General features: G+C 46.3%; 1 protein-coding gene across 7 annotated transcripts in view; it reads left to right on the top strand.

Moving 5' to 3' along the window:
- The window catches only part of DOCK1 (dedicator of cytokinesis 1), a 526,777-nt gene that overhangs the window by 471,133 nt on the left and 31,578 nt on the right, over positions 1 to 24,066 (top strand). For all 7 annotated transcript variants that reach the window (XM_067709064.1, XM_067709065.1, XM_067709063.1 and 4 more), the window contains 6 exons: positions 5,415 to 5,504; positions 6,375 to 6,479; positions 16,081 to 16,222; positions 16,357 to 16,435; positions 18,184 to 18,268; positions 21,315 to 21,401. In XM_067709064.1, coding sequence (XP_067565165.1) covers positions 5,415 to 5,504; positions 6,375 to 6,479; positions 16,081 to 16,222; positions 16,357 to 16,435; positions 18,184 to 18,268; positions 21,315 to 21,401 — 588 coding nt within the window. The remainder of the gene's footprint in view (positions 1 to 5,414; positions 5,505 to 6,374; positions 6,480 to 16,080; positions 16,223 to 16,356; positions 16,436 to 18,183; positions 18,269 to 21,314; positions 21,402 to 24,066) is intronic.

Here is a 24,066-nt window from a genome sequence, read left to right as displayed (position 1 = left end):
TGTCTCTCGGGGGGGGGGGGGGGGGCGGTGAGGAAGGGGTCCTGGGAGACACAGATGCAGAGAACTTGGGAGCCAGTCTGTCCATGGCCTTGTGTGTCTCCGGAAGATTTGACTTACCCCATGAGGCACAAGAGCCAGTGAGATTCTATGAACATAGGCAAGGGTGCCTTTATTTTCCTCTTTTCAGGGAGTGATTTTGGCTCCAAGGTGACAGAAGCCCTGGGGGTGGAGGGGGCTGGAGCAGTGGTCCAGGCCTGGCCTGTGGTGGCCCAGGGAAAGGTGGTGGCAGCGGGGATGAGGAGAGGCGGGTGACAGCTCCAGAGACTTGAAGTCAGCTGATCACACAGTGTCTCTCAAATGGGGTCAATGTCAGATGTGTGAACGCCCAGAGGGGCCGGGTACCAGGCTGGCTCAGACACCGGGAGCAGAACAAGCCTCACGTGGCTGCAAAGCTGGCAGGGAAGTGACTTCTGATCCGTCCAGGGAGGTGTTACTTCCTTCCAGGCAGTTCGAGCAGCTCCGGAGTGATTAGGCTCCATTCCCTCACGTGTGAATTCTTTTTCAAAGTAATTGATTTTCCAGCTAGTGATAGCCAGGCTGTGTGGGGCAGCTTTGACCCCGTCACACCCTCCTGCCCCGGGGACAGCCCTCCGTGATCATGTCCAAGGCCTCTCTTCCCCCACTCAGCCCGGGATCCCCCACCCCATCCAGGACATCACTCTGGCCCGTCCGCCCTCTCCCTGACAAGCAGCACTGTTTTCCTCTCCACTGGCTAATACACACTCGCCTACAACCATGCCATGATTTCTCCCATCTTTAAAAAAATTCTCTCTCGTTCTGACTCCCCTCGCCAGCTACTGCCTGTTTCTCTTCTTTCTCCAGCCCTCCTTCAAGAGCTATGTGTACACTTCTGTTCCTTCTCTGTTCTCCCTGAACCCACCCCCATCACAGGTGCCCAGTAATTATCTACAGAATGAGGGGATGAGTGACAGGATGTGTCCCTTCTCCTTCCAATCAAACCACCAAGGAAAAGGCAGCGGTATCTTTTGCTGTCTGGTTTAGGCTTTCTAAGGGCTTGCAGAACTACAGATGTCCTGGCTTAAAGAAAAAGGAAAAAAATCCTTTTTTTTAGGAGGAAAAAAAAAAAGTTATGCCTTCTCCATTTTTCCCCGGGGCATTAAAACTGAGCAAACCATTTTCCATTTGGACTAATAAAGAATTGCTATGGGGAAAAAAAGGAACATGATTTCAATGGTCAGTAATTCTTGAGTACCTGACTGCACCACAAGGCAGGATTTGTCTTCGAGTCGGTGTAAGAACCTTTCCAGCAAGGCTTCCTAAGTCCAGCCCAAGTCCCAGATCCCACTGGGTTTCCTGCCCTACCAGAGGGCAGCCAGCCCATCTGACCCCCTTTCTCAGGCTCTGGCTCTGTCATGTGTGCGCTCAGAGAGAGGGTGGCGTCGTTACTACACGGTTGGGCAGCTTTGATGCAGAGCACAGAGCAAATGCTCCATTGCAGGGGCTGGAAGAGTGGGGCCTGACTCACTCTCAGAAATGTCTTCAGAAAGTGTCCAGCCTTTGCTCAGATTAGTGGAGATCAGCTGAGAACTGCAGGAGGACCCAGGATGCAGCTTGGCTCAGGGAGAGATGGGGAGGCCTAGAGAGAGTGGAGGTGCCCATAAGGAGTCTCCATTCTGTAAGAAGAGGTTGCAGCAGCGCCGGGACTGGCTGGGTCTCCTCTTGGCTGGACCACACCCCTTGGAGTCGCCATCCAGACTTATGACACACATCTTTCCTGGGGAATCCAGCCCATCATCATCAAGGGACTGGAAAGAGATTCTCACTCACGTCATTCCTGCAGTGAAGCACTCACTGGCCAGGGCATAAGGCTAGTTCTGGGCCACATGGGTCCCCTCCAGTGCTGAGGGCCCTGAAACAGTGCTCTGGAATCTTCCACAGCATTGACTCTTCATCCATTTCCTGTGCAGGGCACTGGAAATTTAGAGGGTGATTGAATATGACTCTTTTCCCAACAGCTGCCTGGAAAGCCAGATGAATTTTAGAATGACTGCAATAAGAGCATCCCATAAAACATCTTCACTGGTGAGGGACTTAGCTAGTTAGCGGGTTAAACCGCGGTTGCACACCAACATCCCGGTGAGTCATCACTGGCCTGAATTATTTGTAAAGGGTGTTTGTCCAGGCTGCCATCTTGGTTTTCATCCGCTGCCTCCCTAATCCTGTTAGATCAACGTTGTCATTCTACCCAACTGGTCACTCGTCAACCTCACAGTTCTCCGTAGGAAAGCAATCGCTGATACGTGCTCTGCAGCCACTTCAGTCTTGGAACTAACGAAGGAATTTCATCAGAAAAAAAAAGTTTTCTGTTCATGACACTTGCAGAAATGGGACTTCCTGGAAGCGAAAGGTTCAGAAAGAAAAGGTGATCATCTCAAGAGAATGTAGCTGAGATCATCTGATAAAAAGAGGAGGTGGGAAGAGTGTACTCTGTGTTGGAAGTAAACGAACAAGGCCAAGGATGCTGTAAGATGGACTAAGGATTTCAAATCAGAAAGTAAAGCGGAGCGTTGCTAGGGTGCTTTTTCATTTGGGGCTGCCTACTGCTTGTCTAAGAATGGAGCCAGGGTAGGGCATTCAATCACACAGGCTAAAGCGATTCTTCCACCGAGATCGTCTAAATCTCGATCATATTGAATCTGTTTTCTCTCTGGCACGGAAATATTTTCCAAGGTATTCACACGGGAAATATGAGCAACCCACACTCTGTAGAGCCCTAGCCAATTAAAAGTAGATGAAAATCTCCTTAATGCAGAATCCTTTAAAACATTCCGGGGTGAGGGGGGTGGAGAGGGGAATGTATGTTTATAGAAAATCTGATTAAGAACACAGCTGTGTAACCTCTGGGTGAGTTGGATAAAATATTTATTCAAGACATATTTCTTTTAAAAACAATTACTCTTGATAGTTTAAAGCATCTCGTCTGTCATTTAGGATAAAAATAGATTAAGCAGTGAATTAGAAGCCCTAAGATTCTGGGCAGCAAAGAGAGTGGTGTATTAGCTTGCAGAAAACTAAAGAAAAATCAATGGAGTGAATGAGAACTACAACTAAAGGTAATGATTTCTTTGAAATGGAAATGTACTAAGGGAGGAATTGGTCACTGGAGCTTAAAAGAAACATTCCAAGTGGAGAAGCTCCCTCTTCCTAGAAATAAGAGCTTCGGCTCTGGCAAAGGGCATGCGCTAGCTGGAGCAACAGATGAAGATATTCAAAGGATGCAAAGCTTCAGCAGGATGAAGGAGACAGGTAGGGTTTCTTGGGAAACGAAGTGTGTGGTTCTAGGAAGAGCATCTCAGCCACTTTCTCTCTTCCCTGGCTGCTGGTCCTAACTCTGAAATCTTTTTCTACTCTGGGCTTATTTTTAATACTTTCAAAGTATTAAAATGCAATTTCAGAATAGCTTTTTCTCATCAAAAATAGCAGATGGTTTATTTAAGTAGCAGCTATGTAAAGAGCATTTTAAGTCTATTGGGTGATTCAGTAATAAGTAAGGTCCTTGATAGTGTGGTTCTACTAAGAAAAGGCAAAGACTGGCAGGCAGGTGAGGATTCAGTGCCAAGGGTATGCCAGTTATGGGACCCGGCTCCCTGTGTTCTCAGTGAGAGCCTGGAGTTAGGGACTAGCTTACCATCCTTTAAAACCCATTCCAGGAGGAGGGGGTGCGGGGCAGCTGGAAGTGCTGGCACATGGTCATTGTTATGGGCTCAATGTTTGCATCCCTCCAAAATTCATATGTTAAAACCCTAACCACCATGTGATGATATTTGGAAGTGAGGTTTTGAGAAGGTAATTATGTTTATATTGGGTCATGATTAGGGTGGGGGGCCCCCCATGATGGGATTAGTGCCCTTATAAGAAGAGGAAGAGAAAGATCTCTCCTAAGGCCATGTGAGCACACAGTAAGAAGGTGCCTGTCTATGAGTCAGGAGGTGAACGCTTACCAAGAACTGAATCTGCCTACACCTTGATCTTGGACTTCCCAGCCTCCAGAACTGTGAGAAGGAAATACCTGTTGTATGGGATTTTGTTATAGCACCTCCAGCTAAGTCATCGAGAGCAAGAACTCCAGAAAAAGACCAAGCTGGGGCGAGTACACCGCACTGTGTGCCCTTGGGCAGGTAACTTACCTGTCTGATCCCCAACTTCCTTATCTGCCAACCAGGTGTAATAAAGATACCCACCTGACAAGGCGAAGGACTTTAACAAGACAATGCAGGTGGCATCTCGCTGGAGGTAGAATAAGCTTGCAGTCACTGCCCTAACAGTGCTACCACTTTGTGGGGACGGTTCCAGTGGAGAAGTGAGCGATTCATGTCTGGGGACCCAGTATGTGGGGTGGTGTGACACTTTCCTGATTCTAAGTGAATAACCTTCATTTCTGTTTGAGAAACATTGTTGAGCAGGTCCTGGGCTCCATACGGTCCAGAGGTTTTGTTAATGCTCAGGGCCTGCCCTCAAGGGGCTTATAGTCCCTGAGGAGGAATGACAAAGGAGCATTCCACTTTCAGCACATTACCCTAAGTTTTTTTAGTAGGGGAATCCTGGGTCTTGTAGGAGCACAGAGGAGGAGGGTGGGTGGCACCCAGGAAAGCTTTCTGGAGGAGATAGTTCCTCCATATTTTCCATGTTCTTTTCAAGTAAACCACTGTAATTTATTTTTCCCAAGGAAAACAAGGGAAATTCAGGCCTACCACATGTATCAGTAAATTAATCCACGTGTGTCAAAAGTTTATCAGCATTTTAATAAACGTTACCTGATTGGGAAACCCACTTTTAAACCATTACCGTAAAAAATTCTCCCTTTCGAAACGATGGCAGATTTTACATCCTGACGGTATCTGCAAACATAACACGAACTCCTTGCAAGCCTTCATTTAGATTTGAAATAGATCCTTGTCTTTCTGACCACTGACACATAGAGCTTATTAAAGGGGATGATTTGGGAAAGTAGCAAAATCAGGCCTGTGGTTTCTACGCAAACGCTCCTCTCAACCTCGCCCTGTGGTTTCCTTTCTGAGCTCCACGGCTGCTCCGACAGATGGATGTCAGCGGCCAGCAGCAGGCGAGGCAGGACTGGCCGGCTGACTGCTCCGACCAGGGGCAGTGGCCAGCATGATTGATGAGCCAGTAGCTGACCAGTTCGGTCAACTGATGCCCGAGCCAAAGGCCATGAGCCTCTAGAAAATATCTGTATTTTTCCAGTGCTTTCAGATTAAGCGAGTGTATTTCCAGCTTGTTTCATCATGAACAGTTGTGTTGCGGCATATTACTCTTTGACCACAGGATTCAGGTTTGAGTTTCTCTTTCCCTTGTTGCTTTCTTTTCCCTCACAGATGTGGGAAGAGGCCATCGCCCTGGGCAAGGAACTGGCTGAACAGTATGAAAACGAGATATTCGATTATGAACAACTTAGCGAATTGCTGGTAGGTCTTTCTTTCTCTTTAAATGAACAGGCAATCTCAGCTTGTTCTTCTGGAATTTTTCTTTTCCTTTGAACGTTGGGATTCTCCTTCATTTTGTCCAGGAGGACACTTGATTTATTTGCTGGTTGATTCTGGCCCACGAGTATTCACTTTTTATTCCCCAGTGAGCTTTTTCTGGCCCACGAGTATCCACTTTTTATTCCCCAGTGAGCCTTTGTAACCAAACTCTAAGACGCCTCTGAACGATTTATATGTGAACAACTGCTGAGTCTAGGTGTACGTTGGTCTTGATGGCCCAAAGGTCTCCAGGAGTCTCCACTCGTTTAAAACTGTGAGCCTGTCCACAAGAGGGGGACGGATGGAGGCTAGCCCAGACCTTTCTCCTGCCACAGAAGCTATCGGTTTCTAACTACTGCTTTCTCTGCTGTATCGTTTTTGTATTCAGCAGATCGACTTATGATGTTGTGATGTGTATCATGAATGTGGAACAGAATTCTGCCCTTTTAAATTCTCTTGAAATGTATCCCATTATCTGACTGATACCTTTTTTAAAAAAATCCTAAAGATCAGACATTTAATCAGAAGAAAAACCATCTCTCTGGTGCCTCTTTGGTTATGAAAACACCTATACATCACAACTGGTTGCTGAATTTGGCTTTTTGGTCAAATTCCCCTGCTGAATGTTGGAGGGTGAGTGAGGAGTACTGTCAAAGCTTCGTGGTGAGATTAAATTCAATGCCTGCGTCAGCACCACTCCCCCACCTTCTCCCCCTCTCACCCACTAGAACTGCCAAAGCTGGAAGAATCCAGATGCATGGATGTTCAACTACTCCATTCAAACCTGAAATGCATTTCCTTTCTTCCTTTCAGAAAAAACAGGCTCAATTTTATGAAAACATCGTCAAGGTGATAAGACCCAAGCCTGACTATTTTGCTGTCGGTTACTACGGACAAGGATTCCCCACGTTCCTTCGGGTAACTTTGGATTCTGTTTTGATTGGGTCAGGATTGCTCCCTGGGCAGCGAGCCTCTTCCCTTTCCGAGGAAGAATTTGGACTTCGCATCCGAAGTCCGACTCTTTGTATTATTTTAACAGCTCTGTGCTTGACTTAGGGTGCCAGAGAGGGGCTGATCATATTTTTTGATTGCATATAAACTTTCCGTCTCATTTTTCCCAAATAGAACTCCTGTTCAGACATTTATCTGTATTTTTAAAATTGTGGTTGGAGACTTCCCTGGTGGTCCAGTGGTGAGGACTCCGCACCTTCACTGCCAGGGGCCCAGGTCCAATCCCTAGTCAGGGAACTAGGATCCCACACGCCGCGTGGCACGGCCAAAAAAAAAAAATTCTGTAAGATCTATATGCATAACATAAAATGTACCCTCTTTAGGTGTATCGTTCAATGGCATTAAGTTTATTTAGTTCGTTGTGCAACTATTCCCACCATCCATCTCCTGATCTTTTTCATCTTCCCGAACTAGAACTTCTATCCCATTAAACAATAATTCCCCCTTCTCCCCTCCCCCCCAGACCCTGGCAACCACGCTTTTACTTTCTGTCTCAGAATTTGCCTGTTCCAGGGACCTCATTTAAGTGGAATAATATAAAACTTGGCCTTTTGTGCCTGGCTCACTTCCCTGAGCGTCATGTCTGCAAGGCTTATCCACGTGGTAGCGTGTATCAGAACTTCATTCCTTTTTATGGAAGAGTCATATTCCATCGTACTGATGTACCACATTTTGTTTATCCATCCGTCCTTTGATAGACTTTGGGTTGTTTTGCCTATTATGAATAACACTGTGATGAACATGAGTATTTTTAATTATATGAGAAACTGGAAATGGATTCCCAGTGCTGGAAACTCAGAATCATACTCCATTTCTGAGACAGGCATGTGCTCTTTGACACATGATGGAAGAAATACTGTGACCACCAGCCACGTCACCCAGTAATCATGAGGCCAGAAACTGTGTAAATAAATGCTGCCCAGCCTGCTAGTAGGATTGTTAAAGTTCCTCAAAAACGCATTCTTGGATGCCATTGACCATGATTTCCTGTCATTTCTTATGACCTTTTTTTTTTAATGTCACCTGGTTTTCTCTTATCCTGGGAGACCATGCGTGATCCTTCTGGTTTTAGAGAAGCAGGAGCTCTCTGCCTAGGGCGCACCTGTCTGGGGCAGTTAGAGCCAGTTGGGAGATTTCTGTAGCCCCAGAGGTGTGTTCCTTTGGCCCTGGTGTTTCTGATCCCACAGGAGGCCCTGATAGTATAAGACATCCCTTCCCTCTGGCACCAGCAGGGAGGACTTACTTGGTGAGGACCTGTCATTCTGTATAGGAACTTCAGCAAGTGGCCCTCGCAGGGCTGACCAGCTCCAGAAGGTGTGACCTGTTAGTTGATATGCTCACGCAGGGTCCTGGCTGGGTGCCTGGGGCATCTGGCCTGTCCCTGTCACTGCTGGTCAGTCTCTCCTTAACACCGACACCTTCATTGTGCAGCTGTGGCATCTAAGATAGAGGTTAGGGAGGATTTTGAAATTAACTTTAAGTCAAACACCAATCCAAAGGGGATAATGAGCCTGGAGTTGAAGTCACCTACTGTTGCTCAAGGCTTTAATTAGTGTATGTGAATCTGTACCTATGCCTCCGTGTGTGTGTGTGTGTGTGTGTGTGTGTGTGTGTGTGTGTGTGTGTGTGCGTGTCTCTAAGAAAGACTGGGGGAGGGGCAGGCCCTAAATCACAGCTGGCCTGTGCTGCGCTGGGAGTAGAGTGTGTGTGGCCCTCCTTGGACGGTGCCGCAACTGAAGGCCCCTGCGGCTCTGCCCTGGCGCCCTGAGCGGGCAGCAGGGCGGGGTGAGCATTTTGCAGCCCCCAAGCCAACTGATGCCAGGGTTGTCCTGGGAGGTCACATGAGATCCATGCTCCAGGGGCCGTGCTGGGTCCCCTGCCCGTCACAAGGACAAAATGCAGAGTACGAATAACGAGTCTAACGGGCTTGATTAATATGGAACTGACTGACCCCCACCCCCGAATAATTCTGTGGGCCTGTAGCAATACATTCGTTACGCTTCACAGATTACCTGTCGGGGCTCCATCTGGCAATGACATTAGCAGTTACAAAAAAGTGGGTGGGATGTTTGTGTACTTCATTCAGTGCCGGGAGCACAGCCTCTGAGAACTGACTCGCTGCCCCCTCTGCTTTGTTTTGCTTTAAGCATTGATCGCATGGGCTTTTTTGCATTTGTATGAATATTTATGATTCTTACAAGGAGTAAATATCTTTGACTATTTGTACGTTTCCCTCCTGTTTTCAGGCTTGAAAGGACCACTTCAAAATGCAAAGTAATTGACATTTCTAGAAAATGTGATTAGAGTGTTCATCTGTAACTCACTAGTGTTTTTCTGTTAAAGCCTTTATATACATTTTTAGTATTATGTCTTCCTTCTAGGGTAACGCATAATAAATGCGTGCTGGTTTCCCAGTAGCCTGTTATACATTAAATCGCCCTGAATTTCTGAAATGTTTGGCTTTTTATAGCCCTGCAGGTGCCCGTACTGTGTATTTATATTTATATTTCTAATTAAGACTACATAGTATTTTGGTTTCTGCTTCAGATTATTTTTTTAAAGAAAGAGTACATTTTTCTCCTGTAATGGGTACTTTAAGACATACCTAAGCACAAAGTGAAAAAACATTTTAAATTCTTCCTTCTTTAGTGATTTACAAGGACTCAGAATAACTTTGGACTAGGGAAGGGGATAAATGGAATGCCACAGGGGCTCTGTTTTTGTGAAAATTCATTAATTAGACAGATTTTAATTTGGCTTTGAGCTGAGGCTCTAGGACGCATCTGTTTGTGTATCTTCTCTTCTCCTTTCTCCCCCCCCCCACCCTTGCACTCTGGCATCCGTCCAGGGTCAGGGAAGATAACAGGGCTGCCCCTAACTCATGACCAGCTGGCCTGGACCCTCTTGCCCAGGGTCCCTGATGAAACAGCAACCAAGTCCAAGGAGGAGAAGCACGAGCCCCCAGCCTCCTGTTTCTCAGGTTCTGTGGGTTCTGCTCCTCGCAACAAGGAAAACCTTGTGGCAGTTTTCACTGATGTTGAGACAGCCCTAAGATGGGGCAAGAAGATGGGTGGGGGGAGGTGGAGGGCTTCAAGAACCAGCTGCAGCATCACACTACCCATTGACGCCTTTCTGTGATTCAGTTGCCACTCAGAACACACTTGTTGAATCTCTGAAGGTATGGAGACCAGTGCCGTCTTGGAATCAGAACGTTCCTGACACACATTTACAGAGTCACGAGACAGGTCTCAGTGAGACAGCCTGAGTAGAGAGGAATGCTTACCTACGTATCATCCTCCCTCGAGGTCGCCCAGCCCAGCCACCCAAAACAACCCCCAGGTGCACTCTCCAGACTTCGTGGAGGTGACAGAAGTGGCATTTGAGAGGGACAGACTCCAGCCTTTAGGAGGAACACTCTGCATGCTCTGCCCTGTCATCCGTTGACAGCTCGTTGTGCACACGACAACTGCAGACGTTCCAGGGGGGGAGTCCAGCCACCACCTCCACCCTCTCAGCACCAGGGGAGGCCCAGAGCCTTGGGTGCCTCTGCTTTGGTCTGGACCCTCTCCCCTCTGGTTCTGCTCATCTCTTGGCTGTGACCCGTAGGAGCCAGCTTGGAAAGTCGTGCTCAGGCTCTGAGGCCCCACCTTAATCTCAGGCTCTCTTGAATTCTTTTTTTTTTTTTAATTTTAATTTAATTTAATTTTTTTTTAATACAGCAGGTTCTTATTAGTTATCCATTTTATACATATTAGTGTATATATGTCAATCCCAATCTCCCTATTCATCCCACCACCACCACCCCCGTCACTTTCCCCCCTTGGTGTCCATATGTTTGTTCTCTACATCTGTGTCTCACTTTCTGCCCTGCATACCGGTTCATCTGTACCATTTTTCTAGGTTCCACATACGTGCATTAATATACGATATTTGTTTTTCTCTTTCTGACTTACTTCACTCTGTATGACAGTCTCTAGATCCATCCACGTCTCTAAAAATGACCCAATTTCGTTCCTCTTTATGGCTGAGTAATATTCCATTGTATATATGTACCACATCTTCTTTATCCATTTGTCTGTTGATGGGCATTTAGGTTGCTTCCATGACCTGCCTATTGTAAATAGTGCTACAATGAACATTGGGGTGCATGTGTCTTTTTGAATTATGGTTTTCTCTGGGTATATGCCCAGTAGTGGGATTGCTGGGTTGTATGGTAGTTCTATTTTTAGTTTTTTAAGGAACCTCCATACTGTTCTCCATAGTGGCTGTATCCATTTACATTCCCACCAACAGTGCAAGAGGATTCCCTTTTCTCCACACCCTCTCCAGCATTTGTTGTTTGTAGATTTTCTGATGATGCCCATTCTAACTGGTGTGAGGTGATACCTCATTTTAGTTTTGATTTGCATTTCTCTAATAATTAGTGATGCTGAGCAGCTTTTCATGTGCTTCTTGGCCATCTGTATGTCTTCTTTGGAGAAATGTCTATTTAGTTCTTCTGCCCATTTTTGGATTGGGTTGTTTGTTTTTCTAATACTGAGCTGCATGAGCTGTTTATATATTTTGGAGATTAATCCTTTGTCTGTTGATTCATTTGCAAATATTTCCTCCCATTATGAGGGTTGTCTTTTTGTCTTGTTTATGGTTTCCTTTGCTGTGCAAAAGCATTGAAGTTTCTTTAGGTCTCATTTGTTTATTTTTGTTTTTATATCCATTACTCTAGGAGGTGGATCAAAAAAGGTCTTTTTTTTTTTCTTTTCTTTTTTTTGCAATACACGGGCCTCTCACTGTTGTGGCCTCTCCCATTGTGGAGCACAGGCTCCGGATGCACAGGCTCAGCGGCCATGGCTCACGGGCCCAGCCGCTCCGCGGCATGTGGGGTCTTCCCGGACCGGGGCACGAACCCATGTCCCCTGCATCGGCAGGCGGACTCTCAACCACTGCACCACCAGGGAAGCCCGATCAAAAAAGGTCTTGCTGTGATTTATGTCAGAGTGTTCTTCCTATGTTTTCCTCTAAGAGTTTTATAGTGTCTGGTCTTACATTTAGGTCTCTAATTCATTTTCAGTTTATTTTTGTGTATGCTCTTAGGGAGTGTTCTAATTTCATTCTTTTACATGTAGCTGTCCAGTTTTCCCAGCACCACTTATTGAAGAGACTGTCTTTTCTCCATTGTATATCTTTGCCTCCTTTGTCATAGATTAGTTGACCATAGGTGTGTGGGTTTATCTCTGGGCTTTCTATCTTGTTCCATTGATCTATATTTCTGTTTTTGTGCCAGTACCATACTGTCTTGATTACTGTAGCTTTGTAGTATAGTCTGAAGTCAGGGAGTCTGATTCCTCCAGCTCTGCTTTTTTCCCTCAAGACTGCCTTGACTATTCTGGGTCTTTTGTGTCTGCATACAAATTTTAAGATTTTTTTGTTCTAGTTCTGTAAAAAATGCCATTGGTCATTTGATAGGGGTTGCATTGTATCTGTAGATTGCTTTGGGTAGTATAGTCATTTTCACAATATTGATACTTCCAATCCAAGAACATGGTATATCTCTCCATCTGTTGGTATCATCTTTTAATTTCTTTCATCAGTGTCTTATCATTTTCTGCATACAGGTCTTTAGTCTCCCTAGGTAGGTTTATTCCTAGGTATTTTATTCTTTTTGTTGCACTGGTAAATGGGAGTGTTTCCTTAATTTCTCTTTCAGATTTTTCATCATTAGTGTATAGGAATGCAAGAGATTTCTATGCATTAATTTTGTATCCTGCAACTTTACCAGATTCATTGATTAGCTCTAGTAGTTTTCTGGTGGCATCTTTAGGATTCTCTATGTATAGTATCATGTCGTCTGCAAACAGTGACAGTTTTACTTCTTCTTTTCCTATTTGGATTCCTTTTATTTCTTTTTCTTCTCTGATTGCTGTGGCTAGGACTTCCAAAACTATGTTGAATAATAATGGTGAGAGTGGACATCCTTGTCTTATTCCTGATCTTAGAGGAAATGCTTTCAGTTTTTCACCGTTGAGAACGATGTTTGCTGTGGGTTTGTCGTATATGGCCTTTATTATGTTGAGGTAGGTTCTCTCTATGCCCACTTTCTGGAGAGTTTTTATCATAAATGGGTGTTGAATTTTGTTGAAAGCTTTTTCTGCATCTATTGACATGATCATATGGTTTTTATTCTTCAGTTTGTTAACATGGTGTATCACAATGATTGATTTGCGTATATTGAAGAGACGTTGCATCCCTGGGATAAATCCCGTTTGATCATGGTGTATGATCCTTTTACTGTATTGTTGGATTCTGTTTGCTAGCGTTTTGTTGAGGATTTTTGCATCTATATTCATCAGTGATATTGGTCTGTAAGTTTCTGTTTTTGTGGTATCTTTGTCTGGTTTTGGTATCAGGGTGATGGTGGCCTCATAGAATGAGTTTGGGAGTTTTCTCTGCAATATTTTGGAAGAGTTTGAGAAGGATGGGTGTTAGTTCTTCTCTAAATGTTTGATAGAATTTACCTGTAAAGCCATCTGGTCCTGGACTTTTGTTTGTTGGAAGGTTTTTAATCACAGTTTCAATTTCATGACTTGTGATTGGTCTGTTCATATTTTCTATTTCTTCCTGGTTCAGTCTTGGAAGGTAATACCTTTCTAAGAATTTGTCCATTTCTTCCAGGTTGTCCATTTTATTGGCATAGGGTTGCTTGTAGTAGTCTCTTAGGATGCTTTGTATTTCTGTGGTGTCTGTTGTAACTTCTCCATTTCCATTTCTAATTTTATTGATTTGAGTCCTCTCCCTCTTTTTCTTGAGTCTGACTAATCGTTTATCAATTTTGTTTATCTTCTCAAAGAACCAGCTTTTAGTTTTATTGATCTTTGCTGCTGTTTTCTTTGTTTCTATTTCATTTATTTCTGTGCTGATCTTGATGATTTCTTTCCTTCTGCCCTGCATACCGGTTCATCTGTACCATTTTTCTAGGTTCCACATACGTGCGTTAATATACGATATTTGTTTTGCTAACTTTAGATTTTGTTTGTCCTTCTTTCTCTAGTTCCTTTAGGTGTAAGGTTAGATTGTTTATTTAAGATTTTTCTTGTTTCTTGAGGTAGGCTTGTATAGCTATAAACTTCCCTATTAGTAATGCTTTTGCTCCATCCCATAGGTTTTGGATCGTCGTGTTTTCAATGTCATTTGTCTCTAGGTATTTTCTGATTTCCTCTTTGATTTCTTCAGTGATCTCTTGATTATTTAGTAACGTATTGTTTAGCCTCCATGTGTTTGTGTTTTTTACGTTTTTTTCCCTGTAATTGATTTCTAATCTCATAGCGTTGTGGTCAGAAAAGATGCTTGATGTGATTTCAATTTTCTTAAATTTACTGAGGCTTGATTTGTGACCCAAGATGTGATCTATCCTGGAGAATGTTCCATGCGCACTTGAGAAGAAAGTGTAGTCTGCTGTTTTTGGATGGAATGTCCTATAAATATCAATTAAATCTATCTGGTCTGTTGTATCATTTAAAGTTTGTGTTTCCTTTTTAATTTTCTGTTTGGATGATCTGTCCATTGGTGTAAGTGAGGTGTTACTGTCGATTATTGTGTTACTGTGTTACTGTCGATTTCCTATTATGTTACTGTCAATTTCCTCTCGTTAGAGCTGTTAGCAGTTGCCTTATGCATTGAGGTGCTGCTATGTTGGGTGCATATATATTTATAATTGTTGTATCTTCTTCTTGGATTTATGCCTTGATCATTACATAGTGTCCTTCCTTGTCTCTTGTAACATTCTTTATTTTAAAGTCTATTTTATCTGATATGAGTATTAATACTCCAGCTTTCTTTTGATTTCCATTTGCATGGAATATCTTTTTCCATCCCCTCACTTTCAGCCTGTATATATCCCTAGGTCTGAAGTGGGTCTCTTGTAGACAGTGTATATATGGGTCTTGTTTTTGTATCCATTCAGCAAGCCTGTGTCTTTTGGTTGGAGCATTTAATCCATTGACGTTTAAGGTAATTATCAATATGTATGTTCCTGTTACCATTTTCTTAATTGTTTTGGGTTTGTTTTTGTAGGTTCTTTTCTTCTCTTGTGTTTCCCACTTAGAGAAGTTCCTTTAGCATTTGTTGTAGAGCTGGTTTAGTGGTGCTGAATTCTCTTAGCTTTTGCTTGTCTGTAAAGCTTTCGATTTCTTCATCAAATCTGAAGGAGATCCTTGCCAGGTAGAGTAATATTGGTTGTGGGTTCTTCCCTTTCATCACTTTAAGTATATCATGCCATTCCCTTCTGACTTGTAGAGTTTCTGCTGAGAAATCAGCTGTTAACCTTTTGGGAGTTCCCTTGTATGTTATTTGTCGTTTTTCCCTTGCTGCTTTCAATAATTTTTCCTTGTCTTTAATTTTTGCCAATTTGATTACTGTGTGTCTCGGCATGTTTCTCCTTGGGTTTATCCTGTCTGGGACTCTCTGCACTTCCTGGACTTGAGTGGCTATTTCCTTTCCCATGTTAGGGAAGTTTTCAACTATTATCTCTTCAGATATTTTCTCGGGTCCTTTCTCTCTCTCTTCTCCTTCTGGGACCCCTATGATGCGAATGTTGTTGTGTTTAATGTTGTCCCAGAGGTCTCTTAGGGTGTCTTTATTTCTTTTCATTCTTTTTTCTTTATTCTGTTCCGCAGCAGTGAATTCCACCATTCTGTCTTCCAGGTCACTTATCCGTTCTTCTGCCTCAGTTATTCTGCTATTGATTCCTTCTCATGTATTTTTCATTTCAGTTATTATATTGTTCATCTCGTTTGTAATTCTTCTAGGTCTTCGTTAAACATTTCTTGCATCTTCTCAATCTTCGCCTCCATTCTTTTTCCGAGGTCCTGGATCATCTTCACTATCAGTATTCTGAATTCTTTTTCTGGAAGGTTGCCTATCTCCACTTCATTTAGTTGTTTTTCTGGGGTTTTATCTTACTCCTTCATCTGGTACATAGCCCTCTGCCTTTTCATCTTGTCTATCTTTCTGTGAATGTGGTTTTTGTTCCACAGGCTGCAGGATGGTAGTTCTTCTTGCTTCTGCTGTCTGCCCTCTGGTGGATGAGGCTATCTCTCCCTTGAATTCTTTCTGGTAGGATGGAAACTACTTAATTAGGGGGGAGATGATATGGACACCATTCTCCTCCACTTGCCTTGGTGCCTTTACCCTGTCTGACCATTTCATGCCCACTAGTGTGTGGGCTTCAATCACTCGCTTGGTTTCTCATGGTTTTGTAAATTGATTGCTACTGTTAAGACTGAAATGTACTTTCAATAACATCATCTTTAGTGCTTCTTAAACAGTATTAACTTACCTGGCTTCTGTTCCTGTGTTCTTGATTAGTAAGATCACCACAATTACAAGCTGTTCTTCAATTCAGTGACATTTTAAAAAAAACTGTCAAGCCCATCTTGAAGACCAATGCCTTTATGTGTGAACTTTTCCTGGCCCTTCCCCTGGGGTGTTATTTAATGAATGTCATTGTTTCCAGGGGAAAGTTTTCATTTACCGTGGGAAGGAGTATGAACGCCGGGAAGATTTTGAAGCTCGGCTATTAACTCAGTTTCCAAATGCTGAGAAAATGAAGACAACATCTCCACCAGGCGACGATATTAAAAACTCTGCTGGCCAATGTATCCTTTCAGACAGCCATGTCGGATATAAAACAATGGCGATGTCGTTTGTTTGGATGGTTGGGTGTACGTGGGACCTTGCTCCTGGCTAATGACCACGCTGCCTTATGATCCTTAACCCCCTTGACCTTCAGATATTCAGTGCTTCACAGTAAAGCCCAAACTCGATTTGCCCCCTAAGTTCCACAGGCCCGTGTCAGAGCAGATTGTAAGGTAACATTTTCCTTACCCAACATGAGGGTGGTGAGAGGCGTACACAGATCGCTTCTTCATAATTTCACGTCTCAGAGGGTGGATGTCAGCCTTTGATTAACTTTTCAGATGCTCTTTCTGTTTACTTCAAAAAGCAAGGGAAATTAGTCACGCTCAGCATCAAAGAAGGGGGAGGAAGATGTGAACACGTGTGGCCGGGAGGCTGCAAGGCTGTTCCTTATGCCCGAGATTGGGAGACAGGGAAAGTCAGGGGGAGAGAGGGGTGCTCTGGGCTCCATTTGAGCCACCAGGTGAGAGACCCCCCTGTAGACCTTTTCTCCAGGGCTCAGGCCCTGCCCCCCACCCCACAGATCTGTCTGTGTGCCTGTGGTGTGGCCAGAGCATTTGGATCCCAGAAGCCAGGAATAGGGATTCAGACATGTGCTCGTGATGGAGAACCAGGTGGGGGATGAGAAGAAGCCTTCACCTGTACAACAGGGTGACTACATAATATGGGATTTGGAGGTGGATTTTTTTTTTTTTTTTTTTTTGCGGTACGCGGGCCTCTCACTGCTGTGGCCCCTCCCGTTGCGGAGCACAGGCTCCGGACGCGCAGGCTCAGCGGCCATGGCTCACGGGCTCAGCCGCTCCACGGCATGTGGGATCTTCCCGGACCGGGGCACGAACACGTGTCCCCTGCATCGGCAGGCGGACTCTCAACCACTGCGCCACCAGGGAAGCCCCTGGAGGTGGATTTTAAAACTCACAGGCCAACTGTCCAAATTTGAGTGAGATTTTCTGCATCTACATTGAATTGCCCCTGACTTAGCAGTGGTGTAGAAACACCTACACTAGATGTCTCTTAGATATGAAGAATTTTCTATTTGATCCATGTACTGGTGAAAAACAGTTAACCTCTTTGATGGCCTAATAATGCTCAGGATCTGCTTATTTTATATCCTGAAGTTTGGTGGATTGGGTTCTTCTGCAAAATTCACTACCATTTCTTTAACCTTTCATCAGCAAACGTGGGAAATAAACCAGGACTCGGTTTATTGACGGATGCTCGCTTTCATAAGGCTTAGACTTCAAGTTTTGCAACATTTTTTTCTCAGAGAGGCAGTAAACACTAGTGGACTGTAGTGTGTGCTCAGATATTTCCCTTTGATGTGGGGCGCCCACCTGCGTTTCAGCGCAGGGGGGTGAGTGAGCCTCCCAGCCTGCCTCTGGGATGTGCGTGAAACCCACCCCCTCCCCAGGGGAGGAAGGCACAGTCTCCATCTTATGTATGCCACCCTTGGTGGTTGCCAAATCTGCCTTTTGTAGATCTGAAATTAAAGTATACAAGACCTTTTAAAAAATAAGACATATTTTTAAATTTTTAATAACTTATTAGATTAAATTATTTAATTGTTGAACTATGAATTCAAGTTTTAAATAATAAACGCATAAATGGAGAATGAAGGCCTTTTCCCCCTCTCCTTTGCTTCACCTTTTCTGTTTTTGCTGGTTTCACTCTTACTCAGCATCTCTTCTCCCTTGAGCATTGTCAGGGACAGAGAAGAGGCAAAAATTCAAGGTAATTTTTCCACCTGCCAACGTCTCTCTTCTGAGGCTGGCGGGGAAAGAAAGCCCAGCTGTCGCTCCAGGTCAAGGCTGGAGATGTTTTAAGGGATGCACTGACCTATAGGGAGACCGGATCCTGTGTCTAAAAGCAAATCGGCTGCTTTTCTGGTTAAATGTCTAATGATTCCTCTATCTCTGTACAGTTTTTACAGAGTAAATGAGGTCCAGCGATTTGAATATTCTCGTCCGATCCGCAAGGGAGAGAAAAACCCAGACAACGAATTTGCGGTAAAAAAAAAAACCCACCCCCAAACTCATGCCACGACTAACAAAACTGCGCGTGGAAGAGCGTGTTCTCGAAGGCTCCCGCAGTGCAGGATTGAATGCCTTTGTGTGTTATGTGCAGAGATCCTAGCATATTACCCATTCAGATTTAGTGAAATGACCATTTCACAGATAGTATCACTAAGGTGCTTGTGATACTGTAAGAAGGTAACTAGTGCTTTGGAGTGTTTCTGTGCTCGGAGCACACTTGCTTCCATCCTGCGTGTATCTGAGTCTTCCTCTGTGCCCTGGGTCCTGGAGCAGGTGCTGGTGTCTCAGCTATAAATAAGCTCTCGGAGGTGCCGAGTGCTTACACGGCTCTCTGCAGGGGACAAGCAGTCAGGAGGTGAGCTGGGCTCACTACCCAGCGCCCACACCTGAACTTCACTGTGGCACAATACGCCGGAACAGGGTCCCCGCGGGCACAGCTGAATAACAGGCCTCGTTGGATGTTGAGAAGCATCCCGGGCCTCTACCCACTAGGGGCCAGCTAGAGCCTCCCCGGCAGCGACAGCGAATCACGTGTTTCCACACATTGCTAAACATTTGTGCCTTGTTGAAGACACTGCATTAGAGTCATAGAAATGTTAGCACAGATTCTTGCAACCTTTTAAAAGATATACATACAACTGCTTTAATGGATTACATTTTGCAAAGGCATGAAATAAAGCAGAGCGTTTTTATTTTTTAATTAATTAACTTTTTTGAAGTAGAAAAGAATAGCTTTGTTGCTTTACCAGGCAAAGGGGGCCACAGGGGGCTAATGCCCTCAAAACTGTATGTTGAAAGCATAGTTTTATTTATTTATTTATTTTTAATGTTAACGTTTCTCTCTCCTCCCGCCCTGAAAAACCACCTCTGGAAATCCCTAGATAGGCCCATATTTCAAGGTGGCGTTAGCCCCAAGGACCCCTGGCGGGGACCTTGTCTGCAGGTATCTGGGGGTGCAGGGGGTCAAAGTTGAATTAGCACCATGCTGCTGACCCAAAGGGAAGCTCAGAGCACTTTCAGCAAAGTTGCCTTCCACCCACCCTCCCTTTGAAGCCCTGTTTCCTGTCATCTTTTGATCCCCACGGCGATGCCTGTGAGTCTCCAGTCGCAGCCCCTGAAAGGCCCTTCCCTTCCCTTCCCGAGCCCAGTTTCCTGTGTGTCAACTAGGACCTTGGAGTTGGGAAATTCTAAGGCTGTCCCCAGTTTCATCACTGGCTCTTTCAAAACCAAAACCCTGTTTCTTGGTTAGTGGGGCATCCTGAACCTGTTTGGTGACTCGTTTCGCTGTGGCACCGTCTGCAGTGGTGAGAGAGGCAAGGCCCCACCTAGACACCCACACCGGGGCTGGGCTTCCTGAGCCGTCTCTGTTCTGGTCATCACAGCAATAACTCTGTCATTTCTGTAGCACCCTGGCTGCAGGATGTATGGGCGGTTCTTGAATCTCCCTCAGGCCTCTCACGTCTCGTGGCAATGTACGTTCTTATACGGTGTAGGAAGAGACACAAGGAGGTCGAGCAAATTGCCAACAGTTGCGCAGCCATTCGAGGCAGAGCTAAGAATAACCATGGCTCCTGAACTCCGGAGCTAAGCCTTAGAGGCTGGGCTCTTTCTAAATGGCCCAGAAATCCCCTAATGGCCCCGTTAGGTTCTCACACACAGATGAGGCTTTCAGAAGCCACGGGATTTAGTCCTTCACGTGCTTGACAAAGCCCCAGGCTTTCAGATAAGCGCAGGGGGTTTGGTGGTAATGGGAGGCCAGGCTGGGGCCTGCTGCAGGGAGCCTGGCTCCCAGGGCCTGGGTGCTGGGAAAGCTGCCCTGCCAGGCCAGCCCGGGAGCTCAGAGCAGCTTGGTGCCTCCAAACCTGGCCACGCGTGAAGTTCTGAAACCCAGAGCCGGCAAGGAGGAGGGAGCCAGAGACAGGGTCAACGTGGAACCCGCAGGCCCCGCCCCCCGGAGATGCTGGGGTTGGTAGGGAGCAGCGCAGCCTGCTGTTTCCAGGCCGGTGCCTGAGCCAGTAGCCCCCGGGGGCAGCAGGAGCCTTGACCTGTGTCCCTGGGGCCTCGGCCAGGTCCTTCCCCTCTCCCAGCCTGGAATCTGAGGTTTGGAGAAAATGCTTTCTACATGCCAGCCAGTTTTCTGGAAATGTTGACAGTCCATTACGCCATCTTTTTATATCTGGATCGCTATGGACAGACTCAGACCACTCAGTGATTCTCTGTTACTGGGAGGTGTACCAGGCAAAGGCTGCTACCAGCCGGACACCCCGCAGTAGGAGGTGGGAGGAAGGGGGTACGGTTCACCCCTGCAGCGGAGTTCCGTGCAGCCATTAAAGAGGGGTGGAGTTACGTTTCCTGGCTTTAAACAACTTCCCGCAATATGTACTATACCATTTTCGGGAGAATACATTTTCATTGAAAATACACATATACACACTTGTTAATGCTTAGCAGGAAGCCTTGAACCCCAGATAGTAAAAGGTTAGGCTGTCATCTTTAGGTACGGAGTGATTTTTCTGCCTTCTATTTCCATATCTTCATTTTCTGATGTAAGTATATATGTTACGCCAAAAAAAGAAAAAAACTTCATCATTAAAATACTGACTGATTTTATTAGAATGTTGAGAGGTCACTTTTATGAAGCACAGTCTTCCTCAGTGGAGTTGCATCTTCAAGTTTCTTTTGAACACTAAGTAAGGCTAATGGAAAGCTCGTTGGAGCCTTTCCAAAAACCTGTTTGCTCAGAGGGAACCTCCCTCGTGTGGATGTATGTAATTCTCCCCTTCTACTGTATTTTCTTGGCCAAATGCCAGGGAAATGGGCACCATTGGCCAGGGAACAGGGGGCCATGGTGTCCTGTGTAACAGTCTGGCAGTTCAGCAGAGCGTGGCCTGGGAGGTGTTCCCTGGGCGGCTGGTGACCTTGCCTCCCAGACCCTTGCAAATCCCCGCGAGGGCAGAAGCTGTCATCTACCTGCAACGTCCTTCTCCTAACAAGTGTTCTGTGTGTGTTCCCTTTGCAGAATATGTGGATTGAAAGGACCATATACACAACTGCGTATAAATTGCCTGGCATTTTAAGGTGGTTTGAGGTCAAATCTGTTTTCATGGTAAGCACACCCCACAGGAGGAACTGCCCATCACCCCCTCTTCTACGGTCTGACACGGCCTCTTCCCCGGGCCTGTCATCTGGTCACCGTGGCCGGCAGGCATGCTTCAGACCCCACATCAGGCTTAACCCAGAATCACTCTCCCCGTCCACGAATACTGCGGTGGAAATGCCGTGTAATCACAACCTCCTCTAGCGTAGAAAGAAACCAGAGCTAAGATTTCATTTCTTTTTACAAAATATTTAAATCTAGTCTTCACTGTGCTGTTTTGACAGTTCTTTCTGTTACCGAAATGACAAGTTTGACAAATTCCAATTTACATATGCTTTTGAAGATCTTTCTTCCTGATGGTTTTATTGCCATTTACATGACAAACAACTTGATTAATAGTACTTGCTCCTTTTCAAGTAGAAATAGCTTGAGAATATACCCCTCACCCACCCTTTTTAAAGAAATAATGACCCGCATCTCATTAGCTAGACTTTGCCTCGGTGATGAGCTATCGGACAGTTCCAGTCACAGGAACCAGAGTTGGGCAGAAGGTTCTTACTGAGTGTATAGCAGCAGCAGCGTGACAGTTGCCAGTATAACGAGGTCTGATTGGAATATGTGTGCTTTGTCATGTGTCTCAATGCCTTTGGTTTTCACCTGGCAGGATCTTAACCAGAGGGGTGGTACCCACTGTTGAGTTTACCATGAGTCCCCTTGGAAACTCCTGCTTCTGCCCTAGGACGTGGCTGGCGCCTGTCTTCCCAGCCTTGTTTCCACTCCTGACCCTCGTCCGCGCCAGTTGAGCTCTGGCTGACCTCTCCCTGACCTCTAAGCTCAGTTGACCTCTCCCTGAGCATGCGTGTGGTCAGCTGCATCCCATCCCCATCTCCAGCGCACCCTCCTCCTACTCTGAAGCCCTAGGGCTCTGGGCCCCCCTCCCCACCCCCGGAGGGCGCCTCTACTTCCTGTGTCCGCAGAGAGCCCACTCTGTCCCCCTCTAGCACCCAGGCAGGCCCTGACCTCTGGAAGGCTCAGGAGACGTGGCAGGTGGCAGAAATGCAAGCCTTCACTGGCACCATTCGGAGCTGGTGATGTACATGCGGGAGACCACAGGACAGGAGACCCTTCCCTAAACAGGCACCACTCCTATCCTCCTATGAGCCTCTTCCCATAAGCCGTTTGTAATCGGGGACTCCGTGAACCAGCCCGGATGCGTGAGGACGGTGCTGAACAGCTCGAGGTGGCGAAGGCTGAGCCCTGATTTTCTGTAAGGATGTGGCTCTGCCACGGGCTATGCTTGCCCTTTTTAATGAACGAAGAAAGCTGGGGGCTGAATAATCCCAGGATGGCAGGACTGTAATAATCCTGCTGCCCGCACTCCTGGACCCGCCATCGCTGGAACAGACCAGCAGCTGACCCTCTTGGTTTGATGAAGCTAGGACACTGCTCTTTCTTGCGGCAAACGGGATCAGCGACAGGGAGTTAGCCATCAGTCAAAATGGAATTCTGCCCTGGAGAGTCCATTTGGCGAAGTTCTGTGTCTGGGGTGGTGCATTCCAGGGTCTGATAAAGCCAGGTGTGGGGTGAAAACAAAGGCCCTAGGGTATGTGTTGTTTGGGGTGCACTTGCAACCAGGGGGCACCCTCAGCGACCAGCACATGGTCGGCCACCTCTTTGCATGTTACCTCCTCTCCATCAGGTCACCTCTCCGGCAGGTGCTCGCCGGTGACGACTGAGGGTGTCGTTCTAGGGTCTCTCTGTTCTCTCAACATCTCTGCACCTCCAACCCCCGTCTCTCTACCTCTCAGACAATCCCCAGGGGCTGTAGAAGGAGAAAACAGGCTGCTCTGCTTTGCCATTTGCTAAAGACACCCTAGGGTCCCCGGCACAGGTGGGGACCCGTGTCACTTCCCTTGGGGAAGGGAAGGATCAGGTTATCATGTGTTGTGGTCACCCTTGGACGTGGCTCCGGGGCCCAGCCTAGGGTCTGTTAGAGCCAGGCCTGGTGGGAAGGTGGTGTTATTGTTTTAAACGCAGACGCATCCTCCTGGCACCTGCGGGCTGAGCCAGAGAGGATCGCGGGGCGGGGCCTCGCCAGGCCCTGCAGGGGCCCCCAGAGGAAGAAGGGCACTGGGTGTGGGCAGAGCTGCAGGAGCGGTGGCGAGGTGGGCCCATGCTGGCTCGCCCTGCCTCCTGCTCTGAGGGTCCTGCTGACCAGTGGCAGGTTTGCAAGGGAGGCCCGTGAGGTCCAGCTGAAGTGGTGACCACCGGGCAGGGGGGGCTCTTCCTTCCTATAGGAGGGTGTGTGGCCTCCTGCGGAGACCACGGCAGGACCCCTCTGCCCCTCCCCTGCTTCCCTAACCAAGCAAGTCCAGGGACAAAGCGCCCAGACCTCCTGCCTCAGGGACAGGGAGAGATTGCTCAAAATTCCTTAAGACAAGCAACGAACAAGGCCATAGTTCAAAGGCTGCTCTGTGAGGCACGTAGACTGTGCGCAAGTGCCACTCAGGGCTGTGTTTTCCTGGGATGACCGTACGTGTGCATACGCACGCACGCGCGCACACACACGCATACACACGTGCATGTGCACACACATTCCCCAGGACTAGGTGACCTTGCGTTGTGCCTTTGGAGTTTGCATGTGGGGACAGGTCTATGGAAACACATAAAGATC

This window comes from Pseudorca crassidens, chromosome 16 (assembly GCF_039906515.1).
Source record: "Pseudorca crassidens isolate mPseCra1 chromosome 16, mPseCra1.hap1, whole genome shotgun sequence".
Lineage (NCBI taxonomy): Eukaryota > Metazoa > Chordata > Mammalia > Artiodactyla > Delphinidae > Pseudorca > Pseudorca crassidens.
Note: the sequence above shows the minus strand (reverse complement) of the source record. Positions and strands in the feature narration are given on the sequence as shown.